This window comes from Sphaerodactylus townsendi, linkage group LG01 (assembly GCF_021028975.2).
Source record: "Sphaerodactylus townsendi isolate TG3544 linkage group LG01, MPM_Stown_v2.3, whole genome shotgun sequence".
Lineage (NCBI taxonomy): Eukaryota > Metazoa > Chordata > Lepidosauria > Squamata > Sphaerodactylidae > Sphaerodactylus > Sphaerodactylus townsendi.
This window is the reverse complement of record NC_059425.1, coordinates 167,267,337-167,284,212: the sequence shown is the minus strand read 5'-3', so window position 1 is coordinate 167,284,212 and position 16,876 is coordinate 167,267,337. Positions and strand designations below refer to the sequence as shown.

General features: G+C 54.0%; 1 protein-coding gene across 1 annotated transcript; it reads right to left on the bottom strand.

The window, feature by feature from the left end:
* Positions 1-7,925: 7,925 nt before the first annotated feature.
* Positions 7,926-16,185, bottom strand: GDF7 (growth differentiation factor 7). The gene is made up of 3 exons (XM_048506053.1): positions 15,866-16,185; positions 8,842-8,957; positions 7,926-8,809 (listed from the first exon to the last, which is right to left on the bottom strand). Exons 1-3 carry the CDS (start codon positions 16,089-16,091, stop codon positions 8,039-8,041), a joined length of 1,113 nt encoding a protein of 370 aa, XP_048362010.1. The 5' UTR covers positions 16,092-16,185; the 3' UTR covers positions 7,926-8,038.
* Between the last annotated feature and the right edge of the window lie 691 nt (positions 16,186-16,876).

Here is a 16,876-nt window from a genome sequence, read left to right as displayed (position 1 = left end):
AGTCAACCTGATTTGTTGTAAGTACCATCAACCGCCCCATGAGTACCTCCTCTCCCCCACCTCATTACCAGACCAGTCAGCAGGCCCAGTAACCCTGAGCTCACTTGGGCACCATGTCAGCTCCAGAGAGAGCGTCTTCCGCCACCACCTACACCGCAGTCTGAGTGTGTGGCAGAGCACAATGCCTTTTAAGACAAAAGATGGTAATGTTTGAGTTGTTTTTTCCTAAACTAAAACCTCAGTATTCTGGTTAAATTGTCGTGTTGGCACTTTGTGATAAATAAGTGAGGTTTGGGTTGCAGTTTGGGCACTTGGTCTCAAAAAGGTTCGCCATCACTGGCCTAAAGGCACAAGAGTTTCTGCTCAGGATACAGCATCTCCAGCCAAGTATAGAGATATATGCATAGAGTTGCCCTCTGAATGGCATGACGGGCACCTTAAAGATTCTGCATCGTAACACATATTTCTGAGTAGCTCATTCTGATCTAAAAAACCCAGTGTTGGACTTGCTACCGCTTTAGTAGCAAGTATTTTAAAAGCCTGTTCTTATTACTGAATGTCAGAAGCAGATGAAAATGAACAAGAGCCAGGTTCCAAACACATAAAAGACGAGAATTTTCACACCACGTAGGGTTGACCAGTTCAACTCACTGCCACTGGAAACAGTAGGGGCCCATCTTTGGCAAATTAATTCCAGAAAAAAAAATGAGAGGAGTAGATTAAATTCGCAGAAAATGGGAATATCAGCAGCCATTGGATGAAATGCTCATTCTAAAAATAAATGCCCCCCAAACTTCAGCTACATTTCTGAACCATTTGGCTGTAGGCTTGTTTTGGATCAATTCCCTATTTTGGATGGATTCCCATTCATTTCAATGGAACTTGCTTCTAAGTAAGAACGTGTAGGATCGCAGCCTTTGTCAAACCATCAAATCTGCCTACCTCAAACTAGGCCTATGAGCTAGTCTTATATTCTATAAATCCAAGTTGGGTCTATAATGTTCAGTAAAAATGAAGGAAGATTTGCCTGAAGGAAGAATTGGTCCTACTGATATGTCACTTCTCAAAACCAACGCCTTTAGAAAGTTCATAGTGGGTGCCACAAAATTCCCACCGAGCACATCCTTAGCCTCAATATTACTCCAGGATAAAAGACTCCCAGTGCAATTGCAGAGAACTCCTTGAGGGACAAGACCTGACTGCGAGAAGGTTGTGTGTCAAAAGCTAAACAATCACCAAAGAGAAAACATTTCCCCTTTCCATAGTACTGCATATTGGGATCTTTCATGGACTGAAGTGAGAAAACCACAGTAGGCCAGGTGACAATCAAATTGCAGAGCAATCACATTAAAGCCAGTAGTGCTATCTAAATTATGGACTGAGGGTCTCATTAGAAAGCAGCACTTGTTGGGAAGAATCAGTGCCATGTAAGATAAGAATCAATTTTTCTTGGTGAGAAACACCGCCGAAGCACATATATTTATAAGGCCTCATTTCCACAGAGGTGGAAAACCAGCATCTGGGCTGGGCACTCCCACACAGAATACTAGCATGCTTAAGAAAAGGCTATGCTAGAAACTGTTTTCTGTGTGGAAGGATGTTCTCCTTTTGTCACACAGAGCATTTAATCATGTGACCCTCACCACCAATCTGAAACGGTACAGGCCGGCTATCGATTTTGCACCTTGGTGAAGGGGAGGTTTTAGAGGAAATCACTGAAGGCAACAGGGCTACAAGAACTCCATGGAATTGTTCACAGTACAGAAAACTCAACTACATAAATGGGCTGGCATATTGGAGTTCGGGGGCAGACCCCCCCCCCCACTGGCAGAGTTTGGGGGCAGATCCCTCACACATAAAGGCACACACGAAGTGGTCCTCTACTGAAGCAAACCACCAAGGTAGTTATCATTTATTCTGAGAGGCAGCAGCTCTCCAGGATGGCAGGTTGAGGTGTTTCATATCAACTCCTCATGAAACTTTTGCCTGGAGATCCTGGGGGTTAAATCTTGGACTTTCTTCAGGGAAGATTCATAGATGACTCTGTGCCTCCAGTTAAAAGGTCTGGATGGTAGGTGACGTGAAAGACCTTTACCTGAGTCCCTGGAGGGCTGCTGCCAGCCAGGGTAAACAATACTGACTTTAATGGACCCAAGGCCTGGTTCAGCACAAGGCAACTTCATGTATTCATTTCAAGTCAGTCCCTTTGCTTTTGATGGCACGTGACCCATCTACATTCTTAACTGAGAATCCCAAGAGTAACAGGAAATGGGTACCACAAGAACATAACAGCCCCTGCCACGCCCCCAACACAAACACAATCCTTCAAGCCCATTTGAGACTTGCCGTTTTCCCACTAGCCAGACAAACAAGTGACACACTGGTGTTGGCCGAGAGAGCTTGGAGGAATCAAGTCACTCTGTGGCAGGGTCCTGCCACTGACATACGGTCAAACGTTACCTCACACATGAAATTTGCTGGCCTGTCCTTCTACAGAATACACGAGGCTGCCTCCTCCCATCACACCATTGGTCTAACTCGTTTGCTACAGTCTACTTTGCCTGAAAGCAGTGCCTGGGGAGAGAAATGTCTTTTCCCTCAACTTGCCAAACTAGATGAGTGTTGGGAATTCCATATTCAGAGTTCCCAGCATTCTTTTCATAAGTTAATTCTCAGGCATGCAAGGGGTATGTCAGGACTGGCCTCTGCACCCGTTCCCTAACCTGAAAGAATCCCAGCATGATGCTAATTGCCCTATTGTAGTTAAACTGAGGAGTAATGTTCAAATCAGGGGGAAAACATGGGAAGAAGACTTCAGCCCTCTCTCATGCACTGCAGCTCAATCTAGACCAAGTCCTCCCCACACTGGAGAATTAACATTTTTTTAATTGTTTAAAAACCCTCAGGGAGCCCTGAACACAGTACTCCTGGGCATGTGTGATTTGACTCTTGAGATCCTTAGTATAGATCCCAGGATCAAATCTGTAGGGTTCCCAGTTGCCCCAACCCTAGTCTCCGCCTCAAGAAACCAAGGAATGGACTAAAAAAAAAAGTGGCATCCATAGTGGTGCTCTAGGAATTTCCTCCAGTTTCTATAGTCTTTACTGTAGAGATTATGAAAAATTCCTAGAGTGTTGCATATGACATAACATTCCTCCCCAAATTCCGCTTTCCCCAGGTACTGTTCCCCAAATCTTGCAGCATTTGCCAAGGCAGTGTTGACAACCGTATGAACCTGAGACTTTCCACATGTAAAACGTGGGCTCTACCACTAAGCCGCCTCATCTCTTACATATAATAGCTTCAGAAAGACACAATTTGAGACCAAAAAAAAATCGTGAGATGCTTAACCCTTTTCTTTCCTACCAGTTTTCCAGTACCGCTCCCCTCTTCCATGTCCTGGTTTCCCCCCTGAATAGTTCCTACAAATGTGCATTTCAGTCAAGGGCACTGACGCCATTCAGCAGCCTCAAACTGGATTCAAGCTTGTGGGAGTCCACTGACATGAATTGCTGAATGACTTAAGAATCCCAGTTCAGGTTGTTTGTGGATCCAAATATAAAGTCTGCGTGTCACCGAGCCTGGACGTTCACCAAAACGCTCAGATTATACCCTAATTCTAAACACATTTTGGTGGAAGGAACTTAGTCAGTTTTCATAAAACTGGCCAAATAAGCATACTTTGTATTGTGCCCTCACTGCATGAGTCTCACAGTGTTTACTCTAAAGCAAGCCACAGCCCTAGACTGCATCACACCCTCTGTAACTCTGCTTCAGCCTGTTCCTCGCAAGTATACTTAGAATTGCTCACACAAAGAAAGGACACGATAAAACTGCTGTGGCGTAGGACGTTAAGAGCTCGTGTATCTAATCTGGAGGAACCGGGTTTGATTCCCAGCTCTGCCACCTGAGCTGTGGAGGCTTATCTGGGGAATTCAGATGAGCCTGTACACTCCCACACACGCCAGCTGGGTGACCTTGAGCTAGTCACAGTTCTTCAGAGCTCTCTCAGCCCCACCTACCTCACAGGGTGTTTGTTGTGAGGGGGGAAGGGCAAGGAGATTGTAAGCCCCTTTGAGTCTCCTGCAGGAGAGAAAGGGGGGATATAAATCCAAACTCTTCTTCTTCTACTACTCCTACAGACTATGGGGAGGGGGAAGAGACATTGCATGTCTGAAAGCTGCTCCTTCCCCCAAACATTTCATTGCAGAAAACTAGCACAGATCATGTCAACTATTAAGAGAGAGAGTCCTTCTTTCTCCCATCTGGTTTCCTGCACCCAGCAACACTGGGCTTCTGGATCCATTGCCACACCCGTCCAATTTGGTCCTAGGGGGACATGCAGGTAAACCATTCCAAAGCTCCCCACAAGTTGTATTGCTGCCCATATGAATTATTGAATTGTTGCCCATAAGAGGTGCAATCCACCTCTGGCTATGCTGGAAATAACATCTCTGGGACAGTCGACATGATCAACAAGGAAATCCCATCTCAACACAATCCACTCCAAGCCATAGTCCCTCCCACGCATGCAGAATAATGCACTTTCAATCCACTTTCAGGTTTGATTCTCCACTTTTCTACATGAGCAGTAGACTCTTGTCTGGTGAACCGGGTTTGTCTACCCACTCCTCCATGTGAATCCTGTTTGGTAACCATGGGCTAGTCACAATTCTGTCAGAACTCTCTCAGGCCCCTTCCGCACTTGCAGAATAATGCACTTTCAATCCACTTTCAATCTACTTTGCAGCTGGATTTTACTGTGCGGGACAGCAAAATCCACTTGCAAACAATTGTGAAAGCGGATTGAAAGTGCATTATTCCGCATGTGCAGAAGGGGCCCATGCTAGATGATCAGCCCTCCCAATGACTTTTAGGGGAAATGGTTCCAAAGCTACCCCAATTGAAAATAACCAGGTGGATTAAAATCTTGATCCCCTGGTGATATGTATGAAACGCATGAGTCAATCACCAACAGACTCTAAAGGTTACAAAGTCACTTGCTCAACCTGACTTTTTATTAGAATTTCAAAACTGGTGGGGGAGGGCTACTTATTTTGGTATTCTAGAACCCCTTGGGCTATTCAAACATCACTACAGTGAAACCTCGGTTTTCGTCATCGTCAGTTTTCATCGGTTTCGGTTTTCGACGATTCTCTCTGTGAAAAATTTGACTCTGTTCTTGTTGGTTTCTTCAGTTTTTGTCAGCACGCACGCGCTATTTTCGCAATGAAAACCGGTGACCCATGCATTTGCATGGCTTGCTAATGGAAGCCTCAGTTTTCGTTGGTTTTGGTTTTCGCCGAGGTTTCCTGGATGAATTAGCAACGAAAATCGAGGTTCCACTGTATATCGAACAGAAACCTGGCTGGCTTCTATGTGAACAAGGAAAACAGCAAATCAAGGACACCCACAGATTAGACAGCAGTCTCCGCAGGGGTAGATTGGCCATTAAAGCTGCTGAGAAAATCCTGAGAGTTGCAGGCCCTTGCCACACATAAGGCACAGGCAAGCCACCACTGCAACAAGATGGCAGACTTTGCTTTGTACAAAGCAGGCAATAGTGGCTGCCACTGTAAGCAGAAAGCTTGTGCTGTTCCCTTCTTCCACTGGAGGTGGGGGAGAGGAAACAGAACGCACGGCAATTTTGCACAGTCGCTTTTGTCTCACACACCTCCCCAAGTCTCTGACGTAGTCAGGAGACACTGATGCATGCAGGGGGAAAAATCATCAGTAATTGAACAAAAAGAAAGAAAGCTGATGAGAACTGAGCATCCTTTAGGAAGGGGGGAATGTTGGGAGCAGCAGAGATTCAGTGGAAGGAAATAAGGGCTGGGGGCGAGAAGAAACCAGCCTACTCAAGACCCTGAGAACCCAGACAATCCTGAAGAGAGACAGCTGATAATTTCCACATTCAAATGGTCTCCCTCGCCCAGCCCCTCCTCTGCAATTTCTCATGGTCTCCCAGTTTGATCTTCTAAATGACGACAGTAAAATATAGGCAGCCTTTATTTTGTTCCAGCGATTTCCTAACATCCTATTAGACTCTAGCACTGGCCAAGAAACAGAATCCAGGAGCTATGCAGATACAGGGGATGGGGCCCTGCAAATGACATGGTCCAGCTGGAGTCATCAGGGGCAGGTTTGGAACCCGCCATCCAAGCCTTTTAAGTTGTCCACTCACATATTTGAGGAGAAGCAAAATGCTGGCACTGGTTACAGTGTTGTAGTGAGGGCAAATCCTGCTCTCTTGGAAAGCGTGGCTCTCACCGCAAAGGGTCCTCAGCAGAGGGGCAACCTGTCCACAGAGATGTACTCAGAGGTGGACATGTCCCCGGGCACACACGAGCTGGTCAAATGGGGGACAGAGAATCACCCCCACGCTTCTCCCCTTGGCCTGGCCCCACCAGGCTGCTCCTTTAGCCGGTGGAGGGGCGGCCAGAGCAGGTGTTTCCCCAGGTGCCATTCCCCACCCCCACCCCCGCCTCTGGGTGTGCTGTGTTCCCAGGGGTTTTTGCTGCACACTCTGTCCTCAAGATTGACATTTTGCTAGTTCAACCACTTGGTCTGTGAAACAGGAGTCCTTTTGGCCCCACGATTGATCTCCATAGCTATTCAGTGGTGAGCATTAAATTAAAACTTCAGACCAGGGCAAAATAGCTCCAGGCTACAAAGCAAAGCTGGCCAAGGGCCACATCCGACCCTGCGTCCACTGCCTGCCCATTTTTAATTTAAGTGGGTCATGGATCTTACCCCCACCATTTCACTAGCAAGGAGCAGGGCAAAAATACTTCCATTTGAGAGTGAGGAAGAAGCATTCCCAATCCTGAATAAGCACAGAACGGAGTGTTCCTTGCCCATGCCTCCGAAGGAGCATTTTGTGCAGCTAAATGCCCTTTCAGCTCCAGATTTTCACCTGAAAAATACAGACCCAGGAGGTTGCCCACCCCCACTTAAGACATGGCCAGTGGAGTTTGACTCCTGAATCCTGGGTTTTGGCGGAAACACAAGAGGCGACTCTCTGAGCCATGCAGACTGATACATCCTCCAGAGATTACAACAGGCAATAATGGTAAGGAACAGCCCAGTCCTGCCAACTCCACAATCCCAACTAATTCAGGGGGGAGGGGTGGATGAACTCCGCAAGCCTGGTCAGTGAGAAAGGAGAAGGGAAACGGAAAGATGGACAGCAGTGGTTTGCAGACTGTTCAGCGGAACCGCTTCCTTGACCTACGTCTAGGAGAGAGCAGCTAGGGTTGCCAACTCTGGGTTGGAAAATTCCTGGCAATTAAAGGGTGGAGCCTGGGGAGTGGGATTTGGAAGTGGGTGGGGTACCTCAGAAGGAAATAATGCCACAGTCTCCCTCCTCCAAAGCAGCCGTTTTCATGAGAGGAACTTTTCTCTGCCACCAGACCCTTTGTTATCCCAGTTCTCCAGTCCCCAACTGGACGTTGGCAACCCTAGATTAATTTCCCTAAAGCTCAGTTTGGCCACCATCTTCTATGCAACACCCCCCCCCCCCTGCACTGTAGAATACACCCAGCTGCATGCCCAGCGCATAGGTGCCCAACCAGGGACAAATCAGCCTGCAGTGAGTTTCCCTGGACAGGCTGGAAACCACTGCTACGGATCGCCATTCATTTCAGCTAACCTCCAAGCCCCGGGAGAAAGACCACGCATCTTTGTGCAAAGGTGGTCCTTCCAAGACGTCCATCTCTGAAGATGCCAGCCATAGATGTGGGGCAAGCACAACATCAGGAGCAAACGTTCCCAGAGCAGCCCACCCACCCCCCACCCACCCCAGCTCGGAAAACCCACAACAGCCAGTTGCTTTGGGCCGTGAAAGCCTTTCCAAACACCCTGTCCGTGTTCCTTTCCTCTTAAAGTGCCCACGGGGAAGGGGAGAGCGACAGCAGGGAGTCGCTCCCCGAGAAAGCAGGCTGCCCATTCGACCCCCCTTCCCCTGTCCAGCCCAGCCCAGCCCAGCCGTGGGGCGGGGGGGCTTCCACTCGGCGGCGACCAGCAGGGGGAGTCGTCGCTACCTGCAGCCGCAGGCCTCCACCACCATGTCCTCGTACTGCTTGTAAACCACGTTGTTGCCGGCGTCGATGTAGAGGATGCTGATGGGGCTGAGCCTGGACGGGATGCAGCAGCTGGGCGGGGCGGCCTCGGGGTCCATGGAGTTCATGAGGGTCTGGATGATGGCGTGGTTGGTGGGCTCCAGGTGGGAGCGCAGCGGGAAGTCGCAGGCGCCGTCGCAGTGGTAAGCCTCGTAGTCCAGCGGCGCGATGATCCAGTCGTCCCAGCCCAGCTCCTTGAAGTCGACGTGCAGCGCCTTGCGGCTGCACCGGCTCCTGGCCTTCTTGCCCGGCCCTCGACCCCCGGCGCGGCCGGCGAGCGGGGTCCGCCGTCGGCGCCTCCTTCTTGGCGGGCCGGCCTCGACGGCGCCGCTCAGCGCCTTCTGGCGGATCTCCTGGAAGAGGGTCTCCTTCCGCTTGGCGCGCGTAAAAACCACCAGCAGGGCGCGCTCGTCGGGGGGCTGCGGCGGGTCCCGCTCCCGTCGGAAGCCCACCTGCCCCGGGGCCAGAGGGCGGCCTGAGCGCTCCGACACGACCTGCAGCTGGAAGCAGAGCCTCGGCGGCACCGCAAGGAGGTCCCGCAAGGCGGCCCACACTGCCGGAGCACCTCCCAACTGGCTCAAGGGCGCGCTCGTCCGAAGCCCAGCGCCGGCCGCTGGCGCTGGGAGTCTGAAAGAGCGCGCCACCCAGGCTCTGGCCTCGGGCCGGGACAGGCGGACAGCAGCAGGCGGTGGAGGAGGCCCTCCGGGGAGAGCGCCAGGCTCCGGTCGTCGAGGGGCTTGCGCAGGATCCGCAGCTCGGCGCCCACCACCTCGTCCCCCTCGGGCAGGCTGGAGATGTCGAAGAAGTAGCGCTGCTCGGCTTCCGAGGGAGTGTCGTCTGCAAGAGAGGCACACAAGACATGCTGGTCACTCGCCGGGTCGCGCCCCCAGGGAAAGAGGGCGCCTGCTGGAGCGCAGTGGGCCATGGCCCCGTGGGGAACAAGGTCCCAAATTCCCAGCCCTGGCAGTCTCCCCCAATCCCATGCTTCCTTGGGTGGGGTGGGGGTTGTGTCCACTGGGCATCAAGCGTCCCTGGTTCCTGTCACCTCTAGGTCGTTTTCCCAAAACCTCCCCTCTCCCCCGAGCTTTGTTTCTCAGCTCTACCTTTGTCAAAATAAAGGTGACACCAAATATGTTAATTCATCTGCCATTTCCTGGATCGTCTTTGTTCCCCAATGTTCCATTTGGGTCCCAATGCCTAACTAGTTCTGTCCCCAAAGCGCTGGCACCCAAGCAGAGCAGTCTAGAACAAAGGCGGCCTAGGAAATGGCAGATGAATTCTTAAATCTGGTGTTATCTTTATGTTGAAAAAGACAGTAGAAGCTGAAAGTCACTCTGCACATGCTCAGGTATTGGGACCCCAGTGTCAGGGCAGTACAGGTGTCTCTAGTGCCGCGCCCCCCTCCCCCCCATATATAACCGATGGACCGACGAAGACATTTTGGAAAGGCGACTTGGGGAGCACAGTTTCCCCACCCCGTCTTGGTTGTGCAGGCTCGCTGCATTGGGAAGTTGAGGTCATTTGAAAGAGGGTCTCCTTGAACACGCGCAGAGTGTCTTTTCTCCACCCCTGAGCGACTGCCACCACCCCCTGCGGAAATTCTGGGCTGGGCCTTGGAGGTCCTGAGGTTTGAGCGCAGTTTGTGGCCATGGCAGGGTCGGGATCGGTTTGCGTGCGCGCCCTTCTGCCACCCACCCAAACGGGCGATCCCCAAGCAGCTTCGCAGCCGGCCCTGGAGATTCATTTCCTTCCTTCCCTACAGCGCCCCCCACCCCCCCCACTTGAAGGCTTCAACTCCCCGGCCAAGGCAAAACAATGTTCCCCACCCGTCCAAGGCCGGGCCATTGGCCTCGGTGCCGCTCGCTCATCTGTACTGATCGGGAGAGACAACCTGAAGGGCACCCGGTTCGCGCCGCGCTGCATCCCCCGGGTGGGTCCCAACTCTCAGGCGCGCGATCCAGAGCAGACGTCAGCTTTTCCGGGCAGGCTTCCAGCCAACCAGAGGCGGAAAGAAACCCAATCAACACGCGGAGGGGGGAGGAGATCTTGGCTCCCCAAGCAGAGTTACACAACACGTTGCGCTGGTGGGGGTGGAGGGTAGAATGAAAATGCTTCGCAGAGGCACCGGATGAGCGCTCCTGGGGTTCCCATTAGGGTATTTGGCCGCAGAGGCAGGGCGCAGTGGGCCCCGTCCATCCCATCGCATTCGACCCCTTCCGCACATGCAGAATAATGCACTTTCAATCCACTTTCTCCATTGATTGAAAGTGGATTTTGCTGTTCCGCACAGTAGAATCCAGCTGCAAAGTGCATTGAAAGTGCATTATTCTGCATGTGCGGAAGGGGCCTCAGCCCGCCCCAGGCCTTCTCTTTCCACTTTGCCCGGTTGGGGAGAGGGAGGAGAGACTGGAACACGGGTCCCTTCTTGGGAAGGAGGACTTTGAAAGACACACTGCTGCACTGTGAATGGCAGTGGATTTAGAAGAGTGCGAATCTGTCTGGGATCCCACTGCTAGACCATAGTAATTTTGCCTCGGGTAGTTGAGGGGTGGGGTAGGGTGAGGGACCCTCTATGTTAAAGGAAGAGCAAAACCCGGGCCAGTGAGAGAGCACGCGCGCACACACACACACACACACACACACACACAAAGGAAGGGTGTGCAAACGCAAAGCACTCAGGACGGGATTTGCTCTTCCAGTCAATCGATTGGAAAAAAATCCGAGTGGTTTCGGTTTGTGACCCTTTGAACATCTGCCTACTTTGCTCCTTCCTAGGAATCCCCAAAAGGTCACTATGCAAGGGGGGTGCACCAGCTGAACGTCTGGAGCCCCCCCCTCCTATATAGGGTGCACCTCCAGTCGATAGAGAGGTCCCAATCCACCAAAGCCGCCGGGCCACGCACATTTAAGGAGCATGATTCCCAGACTGGGGGATTTCAAATGAGACCCCTCCTGGAAGCAATGAAAGGCACTTTCGGAAAGATGGGAGGGAGGGTCTATTCGTGAGGCTGGGGGCTTGGCTTCTCCGTTGGGGGTGGGGTGTGTGTGAGTGGCTGATCGTGGTACAAAAATTCCATCCGAGAGTTTCGCAATTGAGGAAAACCCCCGTGAACAAAGAAACCCTACAAAAACGGATTGGCCATCTTAAAAGGGGCATCATCTCAGGCAGAAGGGGACAGAAATGCCTCTTAAAAAAAAAGGCTGCCCCTCGGTGCACCCCCCTGCCTCACCGTCGCAATATTTGATTCCTTCTGAAATATTCTTTTGCTGTCATGCAAAGATGTACACTTTTAGATTAACGGAGGGGTTGAAACCAAACCTGGGGTTGGTTTGATCTGGCTTCAGCCGAGAACCCGTTCACACTGAGGTCCCTTCCGCACATGCAGAGCCATGCATTTTCAATCCACTTTCACAATGGTTGGCAAGTGGATTTTGCTATTCCGCACAGCTGCAAAGTGCATGGAAAGTGGGTTGAAAGTGCCTGATGCTGCATGTGCCGAAGGGGCCTGACCTAAATTAACAGAAGGAGCACACCTTCCCCATCCGCTCTGGGGACCTGCCTTAACCTCCTTTGCCGCAGATATATTTACCAACGATTTCTAGTGTATTGTCGAAGGCTTTCACGGCCGGAATCACTGGGGTGCTGTGTGGTTTCCGGGCTGTGTGGCCGTGTTCTAGCAGCATTCTCTCCTGACGTTTCGCCAAGCCTGAAACTGTGGCAGGAGATGAATGCTTCTAGAACACGGCCACTACAGCCACGGAAACCAGCGACAGGCACCTCTTTAAGATTGAAGCTCCTAGCGTGTTTTCCTAAATTGCCAGCGCTATCCTCATTGAGCTGGTGGTCACCGCAGTTTGGCATAGAGAAGCAGAGTCTCTGCAGAGCTGCTGAACACCATAACCCCACGCTCCAGGTAATCTGGGAAGAAACCCTACACGGGTCTGCTCAGAAGGAAGCCCGATTTTATTCCGTGAGACTTACTTCCAGGAAAGAAGTTATAAAACTGGAGCCCAAATCCTGTTGAACTTGATATTTTGCTTCCGAGTCACACAGGGCATGCAGGAGGGGACTAAGAATGTCACTGTATGCAGGACCTGGGGGCCCCTCGAATTGGCCCCCCTGAGTAAATGCCTTAACAGATCAGGTGATCGGGAGCAACAGATTGCAAATGCCTTAACAGACCAGGTGATCGGGAGCAACAGCTGCAGAAGGCCATTGCGTTCACATCCTACTTGTGAGCTCCCAAAGGCACCTGGTGGGCCACTGCGAGCAGCAGAGAGCTGGACTAGATGGACTCTGGTCTGATCCAGCTGGCTTGTTCTTATGTTCTTATGTTCTTATGAGTAACGACTGGAAAGTCTGTCACCAAATCCTTGGGGCAATTAATGGATGAGGGATTGTGGATACACCAGCTCAACGCATTGAAGCGCTGAGTGATTCTCTAAACTGTGTATTCCTGGGCAGAAATGGATTCCACACAGCGTATATTTATAAGGCGTTGCAATCATTATAAATATGCTGTGCGGGATCAGAGCCCCCTTCCTTCCGCACATGCAGAATAATGTATTTTCAATCCACTTTGCAGCTGTGCAGAATAGCAAAATCCACAAAATCCAGACTAGCAAAATCCAAAAACAGTTGTGAACGTGGATTGAAAGTGCATTATTCTGCATGTGCGGAAGGAGCCAGAGAGATACAGTGGACCGGCACTGACTGATCGCAGTCTCTTGATCGTGGTCCAGTCACACATACTCAAAACCATGCCTACCTCACAAGGTTGTTGGGAAAATAAAATGAAGGAGAGGGGAGAGAGGTGGGGTATAAATGAAGGAGAGAGGCAAATCTAGCTGCCTAAGCAGCCTCTGGGCAGCTCCCACTAAAAAAGAAGGACGTAAAGGGACCTTCCGTGGGATCCCTGACGGCCTCTTTGGTTCCCCAACCCTACGAATAAGAACCATTCAGAAAAGATTTTCGGGATTCGTTATCTTGATCCCCAAGGTCTCTTTTTACCCGAATAAGTAAAAGCAGAAAAAGGGGTTTCCACGCCTTAAGCCGACCATGTTGGAGAACGCCCGTTTTCTCCACCATTTGGCAGCCCAGAGGTCCCTCCCAATTTTACCACCAGCCCCCACCCCGGCAGGCCTTCCCTTTCAACTCTCTTGGCTGGGATCCAACACCTGACTTCCCCCCCTGATGTTACCTGTTCCCTGCCATTTAGCGGGGCCCAAGATGGGTTCAGAGACCCTTTTGACCCTCCGAGGCTCCGACAATTATTTCACGACCTCTCTAACCTGAGCTGTACAACTGACTTCTTGCCCAATCCAGCGGTCTGGGAATTGGCAAGACCCTTGAGCCCAAATGCGCAAGAATGCAGGGCAGCGCATACAGCTGTGGGCCCCATGCAGTCCCGCGCACGTGTAGACTAATGCACTTTCAATCCGCTTTCACAATTGTTTGCAAGTGGATCTTGCAATTCCACCCAGTAAAATCCAGCTGCAAAGTGTATCAGAAGTGCGTTGAAAGTGAATTGGTCTGAATGTGCAAGAGGGGGCTTTCCCCCCAGACCTTATTTCATCCTGAGCTCACTCGGAGCACAAAGGAGGAAGCGACCACCAAAGTCCTTAGATTAGGCGGGGAGAATTAAGTCCACTGAAGACACGGGTGGGCAGTAGGGGAAAGAAATCCAAAAGAGGGCAAACAATAATAGAGGCCAGCCTGGGTGAGTTTTCCGGGCTGGTCTGGCAGTTTCAGCTCCTTATGTCTAGCCAGCATCTAGGGATGCCTCCCAAGATGCCCACCCTAGATGCAAGGGAAAGGTTAGGAGCAAGATCTAGCAGATTGGGGGGGGGGGAGCCCGGAAAACCCACCCCAGCTAGTTGGACCATGAAAAAAGAGATGTGCTGTTCTACCAAAACATCCGCACTATTTCATATTGCTTTCTTATAAGTTTGAGACCCTGGCCAGTGAGTTTGCAGACCCAGACCGATCAAACATACTCTTTGGTTGACACAGTGTGTAACACACTTCTCTCTGTGATACAACTCTGAAGATGCCAGCCACAGACGCAGGGGAAACTTTAGGAACACGATCCACCAGACCACGGCCGCACAGCCCGGAAAACCCACCAGAACCAGTTGAATCCAACCACAAAAGTCTTCGACAATAGTCTTTGGTTGGGTTTTTTTGGTGACCACTCTACCCAGGGCGGGAGCTGATGGTTCCCGGCAGGACAGCGAAGGGAGGGGGCTGTGGGGGGGGGAGTGCTGCTGACGAGCCTCTGCAGCTGAAACGCGTTTACACTGTGCTCTGACCGCTCCCCACTCCGGACTCCAGCCGAGATTAATGCGATCCAGATGGATCCCAAACGGCAAACCAAAGCTCCCCACCCCCTCGCCAGAGATGGCAATCAGGGCTGCCGCCACCCAAGAGAACGGGCGGGGGTCGCCTGGCCGGGCGGGGAGCGAAGGGGTGGGGGGGGGAGGACGGTTGCGTGGCCCCCCTCGAAGCCCAGCAGCAGGACCCGGGACGCTCCGGGGAGCGAGGTAGGTCCGTCCGCTCCTGGGAGGCCTTTGCGGGCGAGTTGGTCGCTGCCCCGAGGGCGGGAGGCGCCGCCTCGGATTGGCCACTCCCAGACCCCCCCCTTACCCCGCCCGCCCGCCTCCCTTCCACCTGCTCTCTCTCTTTGCCCCCCCCCCCGCCCTCCTGCCGCCTTCCCCTCGCCCGGCCAGGTGGCCTCGCAGGTCTCCTGCCAGGCACCGTCGAGGGAAGGAAGCCCACAGCGGGGCCAGGCAAGGACCGAGAACCCGCTTGAAAAGGCAGGCGGACCGGTTCGGATCCCCCCCCCCAAAAAAAATCTGGCCATGGTCCCCGAAAAGCTGGCGGGCGGGCTGACTTCCACGGTTTTCCTCCGGCCCCACAGCGCAATAGTGAAGGGCGAGGGCGATGGGCTCTCCGGCCAGGTCCTCGCTCGCTTCCAGCCCAGCCGTCCGGCCCCCAGAAGCCCCCCCCCCATGCCGGGCCCGCTTCCCCATTTGGGCTGGGGATTGAGCCCGGATGGAGGGGGGGTTCTCCAGGGTCCCCCGACGCCGACGGGCTTGCTGCGCGCTTTGGCCAGGCTGAATTCGCAGCGGTCGCCCCTCTCGGGCTTTTCCGTCCTATCCCCCCCCCCCCCTTTGGTCCTTTGCTTCCAGTCCGTGAAAGTTCAGGTTCACATCCAAAGTCTTCTCCGCCGACAGGTTTTCCAAAACCTCTCCCGTCCCCAGATTTTGAATTCTACTTTTACGCACCCCAAGGAGCAAAGTTTCTCTCCGCTTAGAGGAGATCTACAATCGCGATAGAAACGGGATCGCTCCCATCGACTGGCGCCCCGCAGTAGACCCGGGAGAGGGACGGATTCGGCTTCGGAACGGATGCGGGGCGAACTGAGATCCACCCTTTGGGTGGCATCCGGATAAAACCACCGGGAGAAACGATCCTGGGGGAAAGTAGGGGGGCGGGCGGGGGGTTAGCCTGAGGGTCTTTTTGTCATCCGGATGCCAACCACCCCAAAGTCCCGGTCCGTTTCCGAGGCCAACGCAGCCCAGTCCGCGCGTGCCTTTTGCTCCCCAACCCCGGTTCCTTTGCAAAAGCCAGAGCCGTCCAGCAGTGCCGGGAAGAGCCCGGGCGCGACTTGCGCCGCGCCAGATGCCCTCCCCGCTGCGCAGGTGCGCGCCCACCCCCACGACCACGACCCGGGACGCCTCACCTGGCGGGGGCGGCTGCTCGGCGAAGCCGGTGACGGTCTCTGCGGGGCCACCGCCGGCGGGGGCCGGGCGGGCGCGGCTGCGGTAGAGGTCCAGCATGTAGCCGTGGGGCACCACGGTGGCGTTGCGGCGGGCCGGGCGGGCGGCGTCGGGGCAGGGGAAGGGGGCCGGGGCGGCGCTCCAGAGGCAGCAGCAGAGGCACAGGGCGGCGGTGGCGCGCAGCTCCATGCTGGCCGTGGCGGCGTCGGGGCTGCGCTGGCTCTGAGGGCGCCGCCGGCTCCCCGGCCGCTTTTGAGCATGGTCTTCTGCCTCCACGCCGAGCCGCCGCCGCCGCCGCCAGCCAGGCCCGGCCGGCCCCGCGCAGCGCCCCCTGCCGAGCCGACCTGGCCTCGCCGCGCCCCGCCCGGGCCCCCTTCCCGGCCCACGGGGGGCAGCCGCAGCCGCTCAGCCCCGCGACCAGGAGGGGAGAGCGACAACCTCGGAAGAAGGGGCACCCCCCCCCCCCGTCCAAGCGCCACCCAGGCGGTGCGCTCATCTGTTTGCTCGGCCCGCCGCTCCTTCCGCCCCCCCCGCCCCAATTTTTATTGATTCCGTCGGAAATCGCGCCCCGTCCGTCCTTGGCAAGCGCCCCGGGCAGCTGGACAGGGCGAGGGCGCCCCGGCTGTGCCAGCGGCCGGCCTCCGCCCGGAAGGGGCCGGGAGAGCCCGAGGAGGAGCGGCGCCCCCAGCCGGAGGGGAAGGAGGGCCTCTTTCGCGCCCCCCCCCCGGGCCGGACCGGACCAGCCCCCAGGTAGGCACTCGCCGTCCTCTCCGGGCCCCTCGGCTGGCCGCATGTTGGCGCTCCCTTCGTTAGAAATGTTGGCCCCGATGTCGTTTTCTACGCATGCAGTCATTTGCAACAGCGGCGGCCGGACGCCTCATCCCCCGGTGCTCCGACCAGTTGCAAGTCGAGGGTGCGAACCTTAGGAGAGTTACTCCCCTGACTTGGGGGAGGGGGGGGAATCAGGCTGGAGG